General features: G+C 54.2%; 1 protein-coding gene across 2 annotated transcripts in view; it reads right to left on the reverse strand.

Annotated features, from left to right (window-relative positions):
* The window catches only part of SSBP3 (single stranded DNA binding protein 3), a 165,580-nt gene that overhangs the window by 10,236 nt on the left and 134,425 nt on the right, over positions 1–20,919 (reverse strand). Inside the window, exons 6-13 of one of the 2 annotated variants that reach the window (XM_018044504.1) lie at positions 17,204–17,284; positions 16,275–16,334; positions 12,140–12,206; positions 11,951–12,027; positions 3,184–3,248; positions 2,472–2,520; positions 1,827–1,862; positions 1,251–1,305 (exon numbers count right to left, since the gene is read on the reverse strand). In XM_018044504.1, coding sequence (XP_017899993.1) covers positions 1,251–1,305; positions 1,827–1,862; positions 2,472–2,520; positions 3,184–3,248; positions 11,951–12,027; positions 12,140–12,206; positions 16,275–16,334; positions 17,204–17,284 — 490 coding nt within the window. The remainder of the gene's footprint in view (positions 1–1,250; positions 1,306–1,826; positions 1,863–2,471; positions 2,521–3,183; positions 3,249–11,950; positions 12,028–12,139; positions 12,207–16,274; positions 16,335–17,203; positions 17,285–20,919) is intronic. The other variant, XM_018044512.1, reaches the window with a different exon arrangement.

Genomic DNA, 20,919 nt, shown 5'->3' on the forward strand with positions numbered 1-20,919 from the left:
GCTTAATTAAAACAAACTCATGGCACTTGAACTCATTCTTTTGTATTTTATCACCTAAAATTTCCTCTAAGTACCAGCATTTTCTGGCTAATTTGTATTTAATGAAGATTCACAAAGTTTTTAATCACAGAAAATTCAACTGTGAAAGCCACTCAACCCTGAAAGGAAGGATTCCGGGGTTCTGGACAGCAGTGTGGACACAGCAAAATCGTCTCCGCCCCAAACCAAACGCGCTCCCCAGATGCTGCCTGGGATCACGCAGGCACAGCCCGACCACCACCTGTGCCCTTCCCGACCCCTGGCTGGCAGTTTTAATCACACTGGGGAAGAACAGCACCACAGATGACCGAGGGGCCACCCTGCCAAGCTGATGGGGCAGGAGGGAGAGGCAGAGATGGGGCTGGAGACACAGTTAACATATGGAGTGGGTTAATATGACCCAGTCTGAATGTAGGTCATGCAGCTCATAAAAATGCAGCAGCAGAAAGAGGGAGCCGGAGGGGGAGCCTCACGGCCGCCGCCAGCCCCACCCTGCTGCCGAGCAGCCTTCCTGCCATGGGGAGCAGAGGAGGGGGTGGGAGGGACCCCTCTGTCTCCCCAATTAGCCAGAAAAGTCTCCCGAGGAAATCAGCTAACATATTTATATCAGGAGCAGGCACCGTACTTCTCGGGCAGAAATCCAGCTACCTCTCACTTTTTATTTTGGGGGTGGGTAAAGATGGCATGCTGAATTCCTTCTAGTTGGTGGTACGCTATTCTTAGCTGGGAAAGAAACACAATTGTGATGCTGTATGTGTGTGAGTACACGTGCCCTCTTCTATTGAAGAAAAGGGGAAAAAGGGATCTCTGATACAGAGGACCGGAAACCAAGTTCTGGTCACTCAGGAGGCATCACTCTGCAGAGTCCTGGGCCCAGGAGGCCAGGGCCCCAAAGCCCCTTTCCAGTCATCTAGAGAAGTGGCAATCAGGACAGGGTTCTCTCTGACCAGGGGAAGTCAAGAGTAGCGAGACACCTCGTTCTTGGATCTCCTTGCTCTGCCCTATTCTTCAACTGGAGTGAGGAGTGCCCCAGCTGAAGCCACAGGGTGGGCTGGTGGCATCAGGGTCTCCTGCCCACTAAATCCCTGATGCCAAGATGCCAGGTGGGGGGCGCACTGCTCAGGAAGAGTGGCCAGCCAACCCTGGCTCTGTACCAGGCCCCTCCAACACTTCCTTCTTCTCCAGCGGCACCCGTCCCCCAGCCTTCTTACCTGCAGGACTAGGCATGATGGGTGTTCCTGGGGGGCCGCCACCACCAGGGGGTCCCTGGAGACAAGATTAAAAACTGATGTCGGAAACCCACGGTGACGACACATGGCGGGAGAGGCCGCGAGCTCCAGCCACATCAGCAGTGCATGCTCACCCAGGGCCCAGCCCCACGTTTAGCTCTCACTCAGCTGCCAGTGTCCACACAGAACCCAGGTGTTTAGGGCCTGGGGGAACCGGACTCCCTCCTCCTCTTCTTTAAACCAGGAGGCAGCTGCGGGCATGCCTGCGTGCTCGCACACGTGGAGCCCAGTGAAGCCACAGGCCTGTGGTGGGAGCTGCCTGGCCTCCGGGTCAGTCCCCTGGGTGGGGGCCCCAACTCTGGGTCTTGTGTGGGGACTTCTGGGACACCAGAAGGTACAAATACCTGCATATTGACATCAGATTCTAGCACAGTTTGGAATCTGTGCTCATAACATGTCTTGAAAACAAAGAGGCAAGGGACCCCCTGACCCTGATACTCTTGCACACGCAGTTACACAGGACTAGACATGCAATGCCCCGAACCTGCACACACTCACCACGTAGGTACCGGGTGATGAGGAGGAGTATGGAATCTAGAAACAAGAAAGGGGTGAACCGCGGGTCAGAGACACCTCCTCCAACAGGCAATGTGTGCTCTGCCTACCAAATCCTCTTGGGGACACAACCCCACTCTCGATGGGAAACACACTGAGCCACCTGGTGTCTCTAGGAGGGCCAAGGATGTGAGCAGAGTCCTGTTCCTCTACAGAACTGGTCCCAGAGCCTTGGCAGGGAACCTTGGGCACAGGAGACCCTCTAGTTCAAGGACAGGAAAGCGAGAGCTTAGCCCCACCCCCTGGCTTCCTGCCCTGGACTGTCTGCGCTGAGCCCCCTCCCAACTCCCTCCTCTGAGTGCTGAAGGCCGGCCCTGCCAAGCAAGAGGAGGCCAGCAGGAGTGCCTGCATGGACAGGACTGAGCCCGGCTTCCAGCTCACACCCCAGCTCCTGCAGAGCCCGATGGGTCTAGCGTGGTACTCCCAAATCTCCCCCTATAGACAGGCTCTCCTTGGAAGCATCAGGTGGAATTCTGCTGCATCCCACTCCCCGTGACACCTCCAACCTGGGGACAGGAACCACCCTGCACCCTGGAACCTCACCCACCCCTAGCAAACAGAACCCCCATCCCCAACCTGGGTACTCACTGAGTTAGCACTGTTAGGATTGGGCCAGGGTCTGCCAGCTCCCGGGCCCCTGAGAGAAGGAGAGAGAGATGAAAACAATGAAAAAGATGCTATAAATGCCAACATGGTAGTGCCAGCAGGGGCAGAACAAGAGGGCCAAAATCACCAACAGGAAGTCCTTCATACAGTCCTAGGACTGGGGTAAGAACATGTGCTTCCATGGGTAGAAACCTACAGACCCCTATACATTATATGCAAAATTTGTGAAGAACAGCATTTCCTCTGCAAGTGCATTTTCCTAAGAAGGACACAGATATTCACAGGGATCTACTACCACACAAGTGCTACACCACTGAAGCACTCAACGAGGGGTACAGGGCTCCAAACTTGAGCCTGCCACTTGCAGCTATGGGAGCCTGGGTGAGTTACTTCACCTCTCTGTGCCTTAGTTACCCCATCTGACAACAGAGCATACTAAGCACTTCACAGGGTTATTATGAAGATGAGGTGAGCTAATCCATGAAGCAAGCTCAGACCTGTGCCTGGCATAGACAAGCCCTATATGGTGGTCTATGAGGTCTTGTCACCAGTACGCTCAACATCCTCACTCTACTGATGGGGAGACTGAGGTCCAGAGAGGTGTCAGTGAGTCCTGTGATCATGAGTCTCTCAGTGGGGACAGGGGGTGGGGACACCCATGGGCTCTGGGCTGCCAGCAGGGCTGTGGCCTTACATGTTAATCCCGGGCATGGCGGGGCCGAGGGAATTGGGTGGTGGTCTCATGCCGCTGCCGTAATTCTGCAACGATAACCAAGGGTCAGTCTATGAGAAGAAGAAGGGGCACCGGAGGGAGGAGAGGGAAAAACAAACAGAACATAAGGGAGAGGGTTAGTCTGTGAAAAGGATCTGATGAAAAAGTAATACATTCATTTAAAAAAAGAAAAAAAAGAGGGGTGGGAACCAGCTGAGAGGGTCACAATGGCAATCCAGCACAGGCGGAAAGTCACAGCTTTAGGTGCATCTTCAGGGGCTTCAGGGTGGGTCTCCTGAGAGCATATGGTTGTCCAGCAAGGCGTTCATGATGCTGGTCGGCACCTGCCCGCAGGTCTCAGGCAGGAAAGGGGAACAGACTCAGCAAGAGGACCGGCTGGTGACCACCAGCCACCTTAGACACTTGGGGAGAACAAACTGCCAGCAGACCAGGGGCTGCATGTGGAGGGGAGGCTCGCATCTGAAAGGCCTGTCCAGTGGCTGTTCCCAAGCCTTGGTGTGGACAGACCCCAGCCTGCCCCAGGTCTTGGTTGCCCCTGATGCAGTCGCCTGATTCAACTGTCAGCATGTGGGGCCCTCAACAGGCACAGGACTGGAAGAGCAAGAAGAAAATGGTCTCTCTGCTCAAGGGAATCACTGTTCCATTTAAGAACAGAATCTGCACAGAACTTGGTCCCAACTCACCTCGGCACAACCCATCACGGCAGTGGGATGGGTCAAAGCGAGTCTGGACCAGGCACTCAGGCCTGTCACCTGGCTCATCTCCTGACTCCACTCTCCCCAACTCCCCTCTTCCAGAGCTGTTTCCTTTGCAGGAATAAATACCTTGCTTTTCTACCTGGCAGGTTACTACACATCCTCCAATACCCAGCTCAAACAGCACCTCCTCTGTGAGGCCCTCCCTGCTCATCCCGTGGGATTAACTGCTCCATCCCAGTCACTCCCACAGTGCCTTGTAACCTCGCCCCCCTGCACAGCCTACAGCACACTGGCTTATGACCGTGGTCACGTGCGCAGCTCTCGCACTGGACTGTGAGCCCCTTTGGAAGGTGGGAACCCTATCTTAATGCTCGTCCTATCCCTCATCACTCCACCCATCAGCTGGCGCAGAATGGGCACTGAATCATCAATGAAGGAATGAAGACGTGAAGGAATAGAAAGTACAAGGAGGCTGACTGCAGCCTGAGCTCCGCCTTCATAGTAGAATCTGAAAGTATCTGGCTGGGTGGAATTTTGATGGCAAAGGAACAGCCAGCATTAGCTGTTTTTTGGTTTTTTTTTTACTGAGCATGTAACATACAACCTCTGGTTTGGACCTTGTAACAACACCGTGAGGCTTGTATTATTCCCATTTTATAGAAGAGAAGACTGAGGGTCTGGAGAGAAAAAGATTTTCTCAAGGTCACAGTCAGCTAATGCCTCCACTGGGGTTTAATCCTGGATCTAGGGTCTCAGGGTCTGCTCTCTACATCACACATCTGTGAAGGAGGGGGATACAACAGGGGGCTCAAGAGCCAGAGCTGACAAACAGAGCCGCCTTCAGGCTGGTGGCAGGTTCTTCAGCCAGGGACCATCTTGGGGCCACCTCCTTGGCCTGGTCAGAGAGGGGCTTCTGAGTGTCCAGACAGGGTGTGCACAATGACAGCAGCAGCACCAGGCTGGCTGGCACGGAGCAAGGCCCAGAGTGCTTGGGGCGGGGAGCAGGGGAGGGCTTCTTAGGCAGCTGGCACGTATAGGGCCCGGCATCCCCTGCACCTGCTCAGAGCTGAGTCCTGGGGCCAGAAAACATGCGCCTGCCCTGGAGCACACCACAGCAGGATCTGCGGATGGCAGGGCCAGCCCATCCCTACAGATGATGCCACGGGTGGTGAGCAGAGCCTCAGATCTGAGGGCAGGACATGGGAGTGCTTGTCCCGGCTCAGCCTAACTCTTGGCAAAGCACCCAAATAACAATAAGGCTTCCTCCAAGCCAGGCTGTGCTACGGGCTTTGTTTCACCTACATTTGACCCACAACCATCTCATTACTATCCCCGCTTTAAAGATTATGACACTCGGGCACAGAAGCAGAGTGACGGCCTCTTGTGCAGTGATCACCATGGCTTCAGTGTGCAATCCCTCTGCTGTGCTGCCTCGTCCATAAAATGGGGACAAAGAGCCCAGCCTTACAGGGTCATGAGAAGATCAAATGAAATGATGGCTCTGAAGAGCTCAGTCAGCCCTCAGAGATGTGTGCTGATGTGGGATGTTGGCAGAGAAAACACCAGAGCCCCGAACGCTTCCCTGAGCATCAGGTCTTTCAGGGCCCTTTCTTAGCCCATGTACAATCACTGAAGGCCCTGTCGACAACGTAGCCTGGCTCCCACTGTTTCACAGCAGGAAGCTCATGGCCTCCCTGGGTAGCCCACTCTTCCACTGTGTCCAGCCCAGCCAGTCCGAAAGGCCTCCCAGACAGAGACCTCCTCCAGGGTGCAGCTGTGTCCTGCTCCCACTCGTGCCCAGGAGAGTGGCTGCACGGAGGGGTGAGAGCAGAAGGCTGGCCCGGGGGCCGGCAGGAGCCCACGCTGCAGCAGCAGAGAGGGGTGAGGAGAGGGTAAGTGGATGCTCGCTCCTGAAAGCCGTCTGGACACATAGCCCCTAAGGGGAGGCTCTGGATGCACTAGCTGCTGTGCTCAGCCGAGCCCTCAGCAACCAGCCTGACCACTGCCCAGGAGGGAGCAGGCTGCCAGCTCCTACTTCCTACAGAGGCCTAGATCCCGAGGGCCACTCACATGTCCCACTTCACAGTGACAAGCTAGAGGCCCAGGGAAGCTAAAGACTCGCCACCCAAGGCCATACAGTTACGTCAGGGCTGAAAGGCAGGTTTTGGAGGAAAGTTTCCAAATCAGAGACTTGAGCCTTTTCACAGAGGATGGGCGGGCTTAGAAGCATAGCTTCAGACTCAGTAGAAATAATCTCTCTTCTCCCAGAGCCCACCTGCCCTTAGCACTGGGTTCGGAGGTGTGGTTGCCGCTGGACACTCCTCCTCCTCTGCCTTCAGCACCGCTCTGCAGGGATGGGGCAGCCGGAGACCTGGAGGAGTCTGGGGTGCAGCCACAGGGATGGCCACATCCACGGGTATGTGTCTGTCTGCCTGCCTATCTTCCCACCCGGCTTCTTGTTCCAACCAGGTCACCCCAGACCCTGGGCAGAGGAGTCAGACCCACTGTCCGGAACTCTATAAAGGGTCAGGCCCCAGCCTTTGGGTCTGAGTTCCGTGCTCTGGGCAGGGTGCACAGCCATGCTGGAAGCACTCACAGCAGCAGGCGCTGCTTCTGCTTTCTGCAACCCTCGACACAGAGGCTCTTCTTGGTGCTGCCTGGTGCCTGAAAGAACAGTCTCTAGGACGGGCCTGTCAAGGTGGACTCCAGGCTGTCAGGCCATTTCCTGGGCGTTTGGACCTGCCCTCCACCCTTTCTAGTTACGCAGAGACTGGCCAGCTCCACTGGGAGGCCTCCACGGGGCCACCCCAGAAAGGGCCTCAAGTGACTCTACTCTCTCCTCACCAGCTGAGGGTGCTCTAGCCTGGTTTACAATCCTTCTGTCTCTTTCTGGGGTCTCTGTTCAGAGGCACTGACTTTGGACTGTCCTGGATCAGAGGGGAGATGCAGCTTCTCCCAGTGGAAAAGGTCTGTCTCTAGACGGTAGGTTATCAGAGGTTATCTGAATGTTCTCAAATGCCAGGATGGCAATCTGATTCCAGGCTGTGCTGACCCCACCTCACCAGGAATACCAGAAGTGTTGAAAGTGGCCCTGTGGGGTCTGGGTGCCAAACATCATTGCCGCAGGAGCCTGCAGAGCTCTGGCAGTTTCCGCGTCATCCTAACAGGATTCACTTTTGAAAAATTCAGCCAGAAGTTCTCTCCAGACACAGGCATAGGAATAAATCTTTGAAGAGAAAATACAATTAAGTGGAAACACTGCCTCCTTTTCGGCACTGGCTGTTTCAGGAAACCAGAGTAAAATCTGCCCAAGACACTGAGGGCAAAGGGCAGGCGGACACCTAGCTTCCTGGTTCCTTTGTAACATTTAGGCTAAAATGCAACACAACCTCAAAAAATACCACGTTACTCTGTTTGGGTTTGTAGCCGTAAGCCCACACTGTACCTATTCGTTGTTCAGAAAAGTTCTAGAATGGTTCCACTATTCGCAATCTTATTCCCCACTTGGAACAACAGGCTGAAGGTTTCCCAGCTGTGTCCAGTCTCAGCAAGTGTATGCAGTGGGGCTTACTAAAGACTGCCGAAAGGGGCTTGGTCGCCTTTCTTAGCCCAGGCACGGCAAGACAGGGCTCCCTCTCTGAACCCAGGTTCCAGGGAAGCAATGGGATCCGTGGGGCGCCTCGTGGAGCCTTGTGCTGTGGTCCGTGTCTCACAGCCCCATGATGAGTCCCATGAGGTCCTCACCCGGCCGCCCATTCTGCAGACGAGGGACCAGAGGCCCTAAGAGCCTGAGCCGCAGCTGGGACCATGTTTTCCAACACTAGGCTCTGAGCTCATCCCTCTCCTGTCTACTCCCCTGGAGCACCCTCAGGGGACAGAGAGAGAGAGGACTTGGGGGATGGGTCTTGTCCTCTGCCCAACTGTATCCTGGGGGTCCAAAACTTCCAGGCTTCATGATACCCACTCCTTGGATGACCCCAGAACCTGCAATCTACTTTATACCCCAATCTTGCCCAGGTCCAGGCTCACTCAAGGCCAGGCCTTTCTGCCCCCAGTGAGGGGTCAGGGATGACATCTGAGTTGCTCTGAGGGAGGTTTGGCTCTCGAATTTAATACTGCACCCTACCCAGTGGGGCACGAGAGATATGGGAAAAGCGAAAGTGAAAGTCGCTCAGTCGTGTCCAACTCTCTGCGACCCCATGGACTATACAGTCCATGGAATTTCAGGCCAGAATACTGGAGTGGGTAGCATTTCCCTTCTCCAGGGGATCTTCCCAACCCAAGGATCAAACCCAGGTCTCCCACATTGTAGGCAGATCCTTTACCAGCTGAGCCACAAGGGAAGCACAAGAATACATAGTGGGCCTATCCTTTCTCCAGGAGATCTTCCCAACCCAGGAATTGAACCGGGGTCTCCTGCATTGCAGGCGGATTCTTTACCAACGGAGCTATCAGGGAAGCCTGATATGGGAAAAGAAGGAAACAAAAACACTAACTAGAAAAGATATACGTGGACTTCCCTTGTGGTCCAACAGTTCAGAATCCACCTGTCAATGCAGGGGACATAGGTTTGATCCCTGGTCTGGGAAGATCCCACATGCTGCAGAGCAACCAAGCCTGTGCACCTGAGCTCCAGAGCCAGTGAGGCACAAGGACTGGCTGCAACTCCTGAAGCCTGCACCCCCGAGAACCTGCGCTCCACAACAAGAGAAGTCACCGCAATGAGACACCCAAGCACTGCAGCTAGAGGAGCCCCCGCTCGCCACAACTAGAGAAAGCCTGCACAGCAACGAAGACCCAGCTCAGCCAAAAATAAACACAGACGAAAAAAGAAAGATATATGCACCCCTATGTTCACTGCAGCACTTTTCTAAAAACAATAACCAAGATATGGAAGCAACATAAGTATCCAACAACGAATGAATAGATAAAGACGTGGTACACACACACACACACAGAAATATCCCTCAGAAACAAAAAAGGATGAAACCTTGCCATCTGTGACAATATGGATGGACACCAATTGCAATATGCTAAGTGAAATAAGTCTGATAAAGAAAAACACTTATGGTTTCACTCATATGTGGAATCTAAAAACCAAAACAAATGAATAAAAATCACAAAGCAGAAAACAGTTATAGACACAGAGAACAAACAGGTGTTGGCCAGAGGAGAGGAGAGCTGGGGTGAAGGAGACTAAGAGGTAGAAACATCCAGGTGCAAAATAAGCTGAGTCATGGGAATGCTGTGTCCAGTGTGAGGAACACAGTCCAGAGCTATGTAATATCTTTGCGTGGGGACACATCACAGGAACTACGCCTACTGTGATCATTTGAAATGTGCAGAAATACTGAATCACTAAGTTGTGTCAAGGAACTAACATAGTGTTGTAGGTCAATTACACTTCAAAAATGAACTCATAGAAAGAGATCAGACTTGTGGTTACCAGAGGGCGGCAGGCTGCGAGGAGGGAGAACTGGATGAAGAAAGTCAACAGGCACAAACTCCCAAGATAAACAAATAAGTACTAGGCATGTAATGTACAACATCAAAAATGTAACTAACACTGCTGTATGTTATACACAAGTGTTGTTTAGAATAAATCCTAAAAGTTCTCATCACAAGAAAAAAAAATTTTTTTCAATCTCCTTAACTCTGTATCTATTTGAGATGATGGATGTTCACTAAACTTATCGTGGTAATCATTTTGTGATATACGTCAAGTCACTATGCTGTACGGCTTGAACTTATACAGTGCTGTATGTCAGTTATATCTCCATAAAACCAGGCGGGGGCGAAGAAAACAGGAGAGATGTTTTCAGAGACCCTGAGGTTGGTGGGGTGAGGATGGCCAGCTGGCCTCAGCCCTGAGCTTGCTTCTCCTACCCCTCTGGGCACCAGTCTCTGAGCCCATAAGAGTTCCATCCCTGTATCCTGCCCAGTGAGGCCAGGAGGGCCCCTTTCAGCAAGACCCCAGGCTGCAGGAGCCCCACCTCTTTAAACATGTCACAGGAGTGTGCCAGACTCCTGGTCAGGGACACGGACACACCGAGACTCCTGCTGAGTCAGGAGGAAGTCCTAGACTTCCGGAACACTCTGGTCTCGGGCCGTCTGATAACATCCATTCCCAGCTTCTGGAACCTCAGTATTACTACAGGCTTAACAAGTGTTAATGGCCTTTGCCAGAAAAAATATAAAAGAAACACAAAGCGATCACCCAGCCCAAGCAGACTGAGTCCTCAACACTGGTTTTAAGCCCCCTAGTTGGAAAACCCAAGCTACTTCATAAGAGGCTACACGGTGCCAAGCCTCACACCAAGAACTCGTGCCTCCTCCTATCAGCAACCCTACAAGGCAGTCCTGGTCTCCGTCCCACTTTACAGATGCAGCTGCTGAGTCTATAGGAATCAGCGGGGCAAGGGGTGGAGTACACTGTCTTCTTGCATCCCCAAGACCTCCCAAGGACATCCTAAAAGTCCAAGGCCACTGCTGATTTGCACACCAAGAGGATCTAGTGTGCGCGGCTGAGGAATCTGAAAGTTTCTGACTCAGGACAAGAAGGCTGGGCTTTCAGACCCTGCTGCCCTCCCACGGGTTCCTGTGGAGGTCAGCTCCAGCAGGCCTCCTGGCAGGAAGGGGCCACTCCAGTGGCTTAAAAGGAGCTGGTGAAAACACAAGCTTTGGGGGATTTGAGGAAAGAAAAGAAAACAAAAAAACCGGAGCTGTAACCGGTGTGGGCTTGCTTCCTTTCAGGATTATGGGGCCATCGAAAGACAAGGACCTCCTTAAAAATCTTTCAACACCACAGATGTTACAGCCATCACCGGGAAGAAAGCAGCGGCTGGGTGTGCTGTAAATACAATTCCGGGCAGAGTGGAGGACTGTGGGGTGTGGCAGAAACCTCTTCCTACAAAAGGGAGGCAGGCATGCATGAGCGGGGGCACAACCCCACTGCCAGGCAACCAGAAACCTGTGCAGGGGCCCAGAGAATCCAAATACCCAGAGCAGAAGGGAGACAGACCAGCAGGCCTCCAGGCAGGGCAGAAGAGAAGGGAAGGAACACCCCAGAACAGGCCCCCCCGCTCTCTCTCTGAAACACCCGTCTCCTTACTCAGACTCTGGCTTTCGAGGGGCAGACTCCAGAGAATTCCCAAGGAGGGCAGAACACAGCAAATTCTCTGCCACAGCTTCCACAGGACCCAGAGCCAGACTTAAATACTCAGAAGAGTGGGGGCCAATGGTGAGGAGGTTCTAGAACAGGAATGGCCTGTCAGACCCCTGCCTGATGGTTCCATGGGCCCGGGGACCAGAGGGTATGCAGCTGGGTCACAAGGAGCGACCACTGAGGTGTTGTGAAGGGACAGACAGGGCACTAGATAATTTCTCCCAGAGGTTTCTAAACTGTCCTTCTTGGCAACAGAACCCCTCTGGGCACAAGCAAGCTCAGGCAGGAGCCTGGGATACAAACATGGCAAGAGCTCTGGGTTGAACTGCACTCTGGGGCCCTGGCCTCCTCTCAGCTGAGAGGTGTACCACTGAGAACCATGGCCAGACTCACACCTCCCGCGCTGGACAGGTGGGGACACCGGGGCCTGCTGGGCCCACCAAGGTCAAAGCGATCCATCCAAAATCAGACAAACGGTGAGCTGCAGACAGAATAATGTAACATCCTGCCTTGGGTGACCACTGAGCCAGCTCAGGTCCACCCGCCCAGGGTGGGAGGAAGCTCTGGGGACCCACAATGCTGTCTGGGTACACAGACCCCTGCCTTTCAAATCCCTCAAGTCCTCCCCATGGAAGGCTCCCAGGTGCCCCTCCTCCCCAGCTCCATGGGAGGGGGGTCCCCCTCAACTCTGCTGGGGGGCTGCCCATCTATGGGCAGCAAGGGCCGCCGGGGCGTCAGTCATGCCCTCTCCTCTCATCCTTACAAGCTATGAGACGTGGACAGACAGACAGACTAGGAAGGAGGAGAGAAGGCGGGTGCATACAGATGGCTAGCGAGATGGACAGACAGACTGGCGGCTGGTTACCTGTGGGCCGGGCCCCATGGGCCCCATTCCTCGAGGAGGGTTCATTCTCTGCATTGATCCTCCCATGTTGGGGTGACCTGTGTGACAGAGGGGAGAGCCTGAGCGGCAGGAAGGAGAGGCAGACCGTGGGGGAGGAGGGGCCTCTCCCAACGCCCCCATCCACCCAGCCGCCCACCCTGTGCCCTCTACCTTGTTGTCGGGTGGGATCCATGGAATTGGGCAGCAGTGGCTGCGTCCCAGGAACTCCTCCCGGAGGCTGAAAGAGATGTAGACACAGCTGAGTGCTGCTCCCCGCAGTGGGGGCCCAGGGGGGTGCACCTGCCTGCCCCATCTCCCCACCTGACCATCAGGGCCACTCGGGGTCTCCCTGAGACTGCTCCTGCTGCCCGACGGCGGGGCGGTCCCCCAGGGGGCAGGCAGCTCCAGCTGGAGCTATGGAAAACTGCAGCAGGCGCAGCTGAGCATGGGGGCTCCATCTGTGACAGTCCTCACGGGCCTGCATATCTGCCGGGGCCGAGTGACACTCCGGCATCACCACCCACCACACACCCCTCAGTGGCAGCACTGTCCCTCGCTTCTACCACCCAAACTCTAGTCTCTGCAGTCTAAGTCAAACACTAAATTGGGAATAGGGGATGAACAAGGTGGCCTTTGAGATTTTGATGGGGAGCTGAGGTCCCGAGGTCTGACAGCCCTGCAGGCAGGGCCAGGAAGAACACCCAGGACTCCTGACTCCTTCCAGCACATGAAAGGCCACCTTCCAACCCCAGGGGTGGAGGAGGCCTCTGGGAGAGGGTGAGCAGGATGTTGGGTGAGAACCTGTCCCCCGCAAAGCCTGGTGCACGTGGTGGGTGCTCGTGTGATCTCTAGAGATGAGGAGGGCCAGGGGGTTCCTGAGTTAACACTCAGCACACTCGCTATGAAAACCCCGTCAAAGATCTTTGAGACTGAAGTTCTTTTACTGCAATATGAAACAAGAGAAAAGCAGAACTGGGGAGGATGCGGGGGGTGGGGAGGAACCCCATGCCTTAGGACTAATTACAGGCCTCGGGTTGGGGAGGAAAGCCTTTGTGAAAGTGGGGTACCTGTATCAGGGACCCTGGACTACCCAGCGTCCCCCAGCCCCAACTGCACTGTGGGATTGGTGGGGGGCTATCGGCCCAACAGGGAATTCCCAACCAGTTTTGGAAGGAGGTGGTGGGAAACAGGGACAACCTCTCCCACAGTTCACCTTCAGAATAAATAAGGTGTGTGCGCGTGTGTCTGGGGAGAGGGAGGCATATGGGAGGGCCACGTCAGCCTGGGGGCACTTGCTATTAGGAAGTGGCACTCCATACCTGCCATTCCATCTGCCCGGGGCCTTTGGATGGTCTCTCTATCTGGCCCTGGGTGTTAGCTGTTCTGACCTCTTGCTTTCTCCCAGCTCTGCTTCTTCTACCAAGTTCCCAAGCTCTGAATCACTGCGCTGGCTAGTGTCTGCCCACTTGGGGGTTTGGGATATTTCTGAAGCCTGGTTAGAGGACTCTGAGAGGACGCAGGAAGGCCTGCCATTGAAGCTGTCCGGTTTGGGGGCTCCTGGGGTGCTGAGGTGCCGGGAGGTCTTGGTAAGCCGCCACCTAACTCTGGTGGAGTGGCCATGGGGATCAGAAAACTGCTTCCTGTCCAGGTAGACCAGTGCTGACGATCAGTTCAGGCCGGAAGCTCTTTCTTGGGCTCCCCTAACCCTGCTGTGCATCAGGACTCAGGAGCAGGGCAGGGCTGCCCAGAGGCCCAGACGGGACTTGCAGTCACTTTTCTCACTGGAGTGACCCTGAGATGAGCGCTGGGCCTCCTCTGCCAGGGCAGTAAGGTGTGTAGCGGCAAAGGTAAAAGGGTCTTCGCGCAGCGGCCAAAGCCCCAAGGTGTGAGAAAGAAGAAGAACGGCTCATTGTACATGGGACTGCAAGTGCCTGCCGTGCACACACCCTCGGGCCTGCTGGGCAGAGAGATGCTCTGGGGCTGTTCCACGGGCTCCTGGAGGTTGGCCCGTGCCTCGCCTCCAGCACGGTGGGGTGGGTGCAGCAAGTGTCCACCCAGGGGCCGGACGAAGTCCAGCTGCATCTGCTAGTCACTCGGCTGCGTGCCCAAGTTAGCGGGCTGGGTGGGGCAGGGGCTCCACTGGGATGTGATGCGAGGGCTGCCCGACAACCCCCGATTCTATCCCTCTTCTCCTAAACCCTGCTGAAACCCACTGTTCGCCATCCACACAGCTATCCTTGCTTGAAACACAGCAATGCTCTCCGTACAAGGCACCAAACCCCTAGCCAGGGAGGCAGGTGGACGATGACTTTGCAAGACTTTTAAGTAGAAAGAGTTAGTCACTCAGTCGTCTTTGCAACCCCATGAATTGTGGCCTGCCAGGCTCCTCTCTGTCCATGGGGTTTCCCAGGCAAGGATAGTGGAGTGGGTTTAGTTGCCATTTTCTTCTCCAGGGGACCTTCCTGACCCGGGGATCAAACCCAGACCAAAGTCAATGATTCTTAGCTCCTGGTCTCCCTAAGGGCCCTTCCATCACCCTAACCCAGAAGATCACGCAAGCCTGAGCTGCTTCTTCCTCCTCCTGCCCTGAGGAAGGCTGAGCTAACTCAGGTGCCACAGAGGCTCCTGTGGAACCAGCAGCCCCATGCTCAGGGGCGATTCCTGGAAAAGGGACACATCCCTGCCTGGAGGACAAAAATTCTTGAGTCCACAGGAAACTGGAAATCTGGATAGATTTCCAATGAAGGGTGGTGGGGAGGTTAGCCTGATTGATCTGTAATGCGAGGTACAGATGATGGATTTATTCTCCATTTGCTCTCTCGGGCACTTGCTCATACTTAATTGATAAATAGAAACAAACATGTTTCCTTTCGCGTCCCTTAATTGCTGGAGGAAGGACCACAACTATGATAAGGAAGCATCTGTTCTCTCCTGGGGGCAGGAGGGCGCAGTTCGGGCTAAGGAGAGCCTTGGATGGGCAGGAGGAAGAGCTGGTGCTGGAGCCCTGGCATGTGAGGCCAGAGAAGGTCCACTTAATGACCCGTTAAAAACAGAGACAGGGGCAACACGTTTACTGAACCAGGGCAGCTGGAGACCAACACGAGCCCAGCTCACTGGGACACATAAGGAAATCACTGCCCCACTATGACCCTGTTTCTTCATCTGTGACATATCCTAGGCTCCCTCTTTACTCAAAAAGCTGGGCCTCTAATTCTTGTCTAAGTTTTTCTCCTTCATGTCAGAGAAAATAGGAAAGAAAAGATTTTTGGAGGAAAAAAAAAATAAGTGAAAACTGGCAGGCTATCTAACTTTAAAACTGGAGTTCCCCTGTTATGAGCACCTCTCCGAAGTCCTCGTATATCTCACTAAGGGGGCTTTCTTGAGAACAAAAGGAGTCCATTCAGGTAACGTCAATCTAGCTGGTGACTGACCTCCCAGCTCCAAAGGCAACAAGGGCTGGAGGTCCTGGCGTTGCTGTCAGACTTCCCGATGGGCTTCTGCCAGGTCACTCTAAGAATTATGTATACAGAAATACTGGGGCACGTAATCAAATTTCCCTGATGTTTCTTTAAAGTTTCTTCAAAGCCTGTCTACCCTGAAGATACCCATCTTCACTTCAGCAGTTCTCCGCCTGCCCTTGGATGGGCTGAACCACGGAAGGCAGCTGGGGACCAGTTTCTCCAGACCACCCAGAACTGCCAACCCTAATGGGGCAGCATAAGGCATACAACCCCAGGCTGAAAAGCCCTCCCCACAAGTAGACCACTGTTCTAAGTACATGAATAAATCCTTTCTTGTTGTGAGTTGGGAAGCAACTGGGAAGCAGGCAGACATTGCATAAAAACTCACAAATGTCCTGCTCGCTGCATCCAGGCTCCTGATCGAAGCATTCCTATGGGCCATTTCTCCCCTTAATAGCAGGGTTATATTTACCAGCCTTCTCACAAGCTTCCAGGGTAAAAAATGTACGTTGTCAATTAACTTTATTAAGGAGGAAAACCCTTTTCCAAGAAAGGGCTGGCAGGGAGGGGCTGAGGCATTACCACCTTCTTTAGAAGCGCAAAAACCCTGCACTCACACCCTGCTGCCCACAGCCCACTGGGAGAGGCAGGTACGATGCTGGGAGAGGCTGTGTGGAGCGCCGAAGAGAAAACACAGTCCTCTCCGGGGACCTGCTTATAAGCTGCCTCCCACGATAGTTAAAACTGTCCCTCCACCTCCCAACCCTCCTGCAGATTCTGAGTCCAAGTCCAGCTGGGGTCAAGGGTGGCCGAGCGAGGGGAGAGAACATGAGAAGGTACAGTACCTGGTTTCCCATTCTGATCGGGGGCCGGGGGCCGCCTGCGTATCGCGGTGACATAAAAGGCTGCAATTACAGGGCGTTAGTTCAGTGACAGCCCGCAGTACGGAACGGGGACAGACACAAGCGTACGCCACTCCACAAAGTCCAGTCTTGTCACAACTAATGATCTCTTAAACTGGCTCCTCCCCCCCGGCGGCCTTGTCCCTCCGGGCGGAGGGAGTGGCGGAGGTGCACCGTGCATCTGCTGAGAGCTCTACTCTGGGTGCCGGGGCAGCAGCTGGGGCTTGGCACAGGACATGGAGGAGCAGTCCCACAGTGCAGGGCGAAGGCGAGACCTCTGCTGTAGGTAAGGGCAGGTGGAAGAATCCAAGGGGACTTGTACAGGCAATTTTCCAGTGTGTAGACAAAGCTGGACGCGCACTCACACACACTCACACGACACCGACAAAGGGGGCAAGGAAGGGGAGCAGGGAGAAGGGGGAGGAGATACACAAGGCCAACAGTGAGGGGACAGCGGGCGCCCTAACTCGATGCAGGGGAATGGGCAGAAAAGCTTTCTCAGCAGCGAAGAGTGCACACGGAGAAGGCGAGGGATGCAGCTTCGGTTACAAACAATGGTTAACCAAACTCAAAAACCAAACCAAAAGTGAGAGAGGAAAAAACAAAAACGCAGAGGCCGCTGACAAGGTCACAGAAACAGTTCTCGTTTTCTTTTGGTTTCATATCCAAGCAGGGTGTGATGTCCAAGGAGTGAAGACTATCTTTAGGGGGGAAAAAGATATATTTTGGGAGGAGGGGGAATCTCCTTGGTCAGGAAATCCTCAAAGGCCGTGGCGAGAGCACGTTTTGATTTTTGTTTTTCCTCTGCTGGCTCTGTCCTCCTGGTGCCCCGCGCCCCCCAGCCGGCGGGCGGGCGGGCCACAGTGCGTTACCTGACTGTGGGGTCCCATCATGCTGCTGGGATTGTGAGGTGGAGGCTGTGCGTGCGGCGAGGGCTGTGACCCCGGAGGACCCTGTGAGGCCAGACAGTAGAGGCAGGTTATAGATCACAGCACATGGAGGAGCGCAGGAGAAGCTTAAAAGAACAAAAATTAAACCAAAAACAAAGGGCGGGCGGCGTGCGGGCGGCGGGCTCTGGCTGGCGGGGAGGTGCGAGCTGCTGCTTGGGTCGCCGGCTCAACGGTGTAAAAGGGCGGGCAGGAGGGAGAGAAGCTGATAAACACACTCAGGGGGATTTCCAGGCACGACAAATAAAATCAAGCTCCTTTGTGGAAGCACGCAGGAGTAGGCCAGCATGGTCTGCCGTTAGAGCGGAGTTTGCCATGTTAAATACGTTGGTTGAGACAGGCTCAGGGCGCGCAGTGTGTGTGCGTGCTTAGTCACTCAGTCATGTCCGACTTTTTGCAATCCCACGGACTGTAGCCCGCCAGGCTCCTCTGTCCACAGGGATTCTCCAGGCAAGAATACTGGAGTGGGTTGCCATGTCCTCCTCCAGAGGATCTTCCTAACCCAGGGATCGAACCTGAATCTCCTGCACTGCAGGTGGATTCTTGACCGCTGAGCCACCAGGGAAGCCCCAGGGCTTGCAGAAACTGACCTACCCTGAAGGGTGCCCACGTGCCACTTCCTGGGCCAGGGCCAGGCAAGGATGAGGCAATCAGTCTCCTGAGGGGAGGGGGCTCTGATGGATGAATGGGAACAGACAGGAAGAGTGATGTGGTGCCAGAGGCTGAATACTTGGGGGACGAGAGGAAGAGACCGTCACCGAGTGACTACTCAGAGCGCTTCATCAACACACCTTCACTTGAAACTGGCCCCAGGAAGCGGGTTTCTCATTCCTGTTTCTATCAGTGGCGACAATGAGTATCAAGGGATAAAGAGACTTGGCCACAGCCACACAAGCGGAAGATGGCAAGGACAGGAGGAGAAGCCTGACGGGCGCAAGGCTCACCCTGGCCTCTGCAGCCCAGGCCTGAGACGGTGTGTGGGGGAGCAGGGTCGGGGCTGGGTGACGGGAGGAGATGCTGGGGCTAGCCACTCCAGCTGGTGGTAAGCCACCCTCGTCCCTGGCTGACCCCTGAAGCTCTGGGCTATATGCTGGCCTTGACTCCCCACAGGAGAGATGGGCAGAAGAATTCACACTTAAACCACAGAGCTGACCAAAGCATGGGGTGCAGCCCATTAGTGGGTGGTGAAATCAATTTAGTGGGTTGCAACCACTGTTTTTAAAAACCTGGAGCAGAATAAAAACTAGGGTAGAAAATATCAGACAGCTTTGTGTATTTTAAGGAAATACTCTTCATTAATCTCTATTTATAAATATGTGCATGTGTGTGTGTGTATGTACTGGGTCACTGTGTCAAATATATTTTCTACTGCAGGTCGCAGTCAAAAAGCATGAAAATCTGGGCAGGGAAGCACCCTGCTGCCAACTTGGGCTATTCAGAGCAAGATGCTGGTGCTGGTAAGGAGAATGTGAAAGTCACTTCAGTTGTGTCTCTTTGTGACTCCACGGACTGTAGCCCGCCAGGCTCCTCTGTCCATGGGATTCTCCAGGCAAGGATACTGGAGTGGGTGGCATTCCCTTCTCCAGGGGATCCTTCCAACCCAGGGATTGAACCCAGGTCTCCTGCACTGCAGGCAGATTCTTTGCTGTCTGAGCCACCAGGGAAGCCAGCTGGAGAGAAACACAACCCAATTCACTCTTTCGGGGCCATGTCACTACTCTTGGAAGTTGAGAAAAATTCAAAATATGCAGAGAGGATGAGTGTGGTTTCATTTAAAAAGAGAAGGAAAACGACTCGTGGGGCATGGTTTTATTCCTCAGTCTCGGCCCTGGAAGCCAGGCTGCTCAGCCTGTTGCTGGCTCAGCAAGCACAGCCCAGAGAGCAGAGCCTGTGGAGGGGTGGGGGGAGGTGGGGGGGCATGGGGTGGCTAGGACCAGTGGGCATGGAGACAGAGGTGTGCAGAGAGAGGCGAGGGGGCCGTGCCCGGGACAGGCCTGGAGCTTCTCGCCTGAGCGTGGGGCTGCTCACTTCCGGAAAGCTACATGGAGCAGATGTTCCCCTACCTGCCACACTACTAATTTCAACAAGTGTGTGTCTTTCTAGCGGCTGCCAGCAACGGCATGGTTTGTTACCATGAGCAATTTTCTTAATTAACAGACATTAATTAGCCATTTAGCAATTTTGCAAGCATTTGTTTAGCGGCTTTCCTAAACATGAATACCACTGTGATAATGGCACTGATTAGAGGGTCCCCTAATTAACAGTACAGGGAAGGAAAATTGAAATCACATAAATTAAAAAGGGAGGGGAAGTTAATGAAGGCGGGACATATTTGCACCTGCAAGTCTTTTGTACCACGAAACTTGGGTGCAATGTAAACAAAATAAGATAATTTGGAGCCAACCCCCCCAAAAAAGAGGAAAATGAAAAGCAGGGAGGAGGAGGGTTCAAGGGTGAGGTCCAGTCGCCAAGAGGGAGCAAAAGGCCTTCTGTCAGTCCTCAGCTCTTGGCAGGAGGAGCGCCTCCTCCCTCCTGAGCCTCCACCGCCCTCTCCAGTAACATCCCGATTCTCAGGGCTAGCAGTGTGGCTCGGGCAGGGCTCTCACACCTGTGCACCCTGGCAGCCAGGGGAGGTAAAGAGAGCCTGATTTGCTGAATGATCAGAGAAAAAGTAAGTAAAGCCCCCCAGATACCCCCGGGGCCTTGGTCAATGGCAGTCCTTGCTAAGGGCCAATGCTCAAACCTGAGTCTTTTCTAAGTCCTCTCAGCCCTGCATTGCTCCGCCTGGGCCCTGGGAGGTCCAGAGGGCAAAGCTGCCCCCTGTACCTCCCCCCTAGAAGCTTCCTCTGGGACTCTGCTGCCGGGGACCTGGTGAGTGGACATGGAACAACTTGGCCTCATGCAGCTGCCTCAAGTCAAGAGACAAACAGTAAGGGAGTGTGGCTGGTCAGTGAGGCCCCAGCAACTTCCCTGATCTGCGGGCAACCATGGGAAGCCGGCTGATAAGCCCAGAGAGGAGGCAGCAGCTCTGAAGTCTCTCCTCTGACTTGGAGCTGCGGTTTGGAATACTGAGGACATGGGAGCTCTAGCCCAGGCCAGCTGGTCATCTGAAAAGGAAAGCCCACCACAGTCTGGACACAGGCAAAGACACAGCTCAGCATTCGTTTTCCTAGACCCGCTCAGGCTGCCCAGGCTCTGCTTCTGTACCTCCCAGCATGCTCCCCAGCACTACCTGGAGCCTTAGAGGCCAGGAAGCTTCTCTTCCGCAGAGCCAGACGCCCACCTTCCCCAACGGGTAGCCAACATCCTCCCAAATCTTCATGCTCTGCAGCTCTGCTACCTCCACTCAGCCTGAAAGCTCCCCATTGCTACATGTGTGTCCAGGTTCTGCCCCAGAGACTGGATGCACCAGCACTGTACACTTGGCTTGTTCTCAGGAGCACAGAATCGACTCCAAGTTGGGGAAACGTCTGCTCATGTAGACGATGACAGACGTGTTGTGTTGCCCATCTTCACGAGACTGTAGGGCATCTGCTGCCCTGTGCTTTATCAAATCACAAAAGAGTGTTCTTTTCTTTCTTGTCTGCATTCTCAACCAAAGACTGACAGTTTAGAGAAGACAGACCTTTGGTCTTTTCAAC

Source organism: Capra hircus, chromosome 3 (genome assembly GCF_001704415.2).
Source record: "Capra hircus breed San Clemente chromosome 3, ASM170441v1, whole genome shotgun sequence".
NCBI lineage: Eukaryota > Metazoa > Chordata > Mammalia > Artiodactyla > Bovidae > Capra > Capra hircus.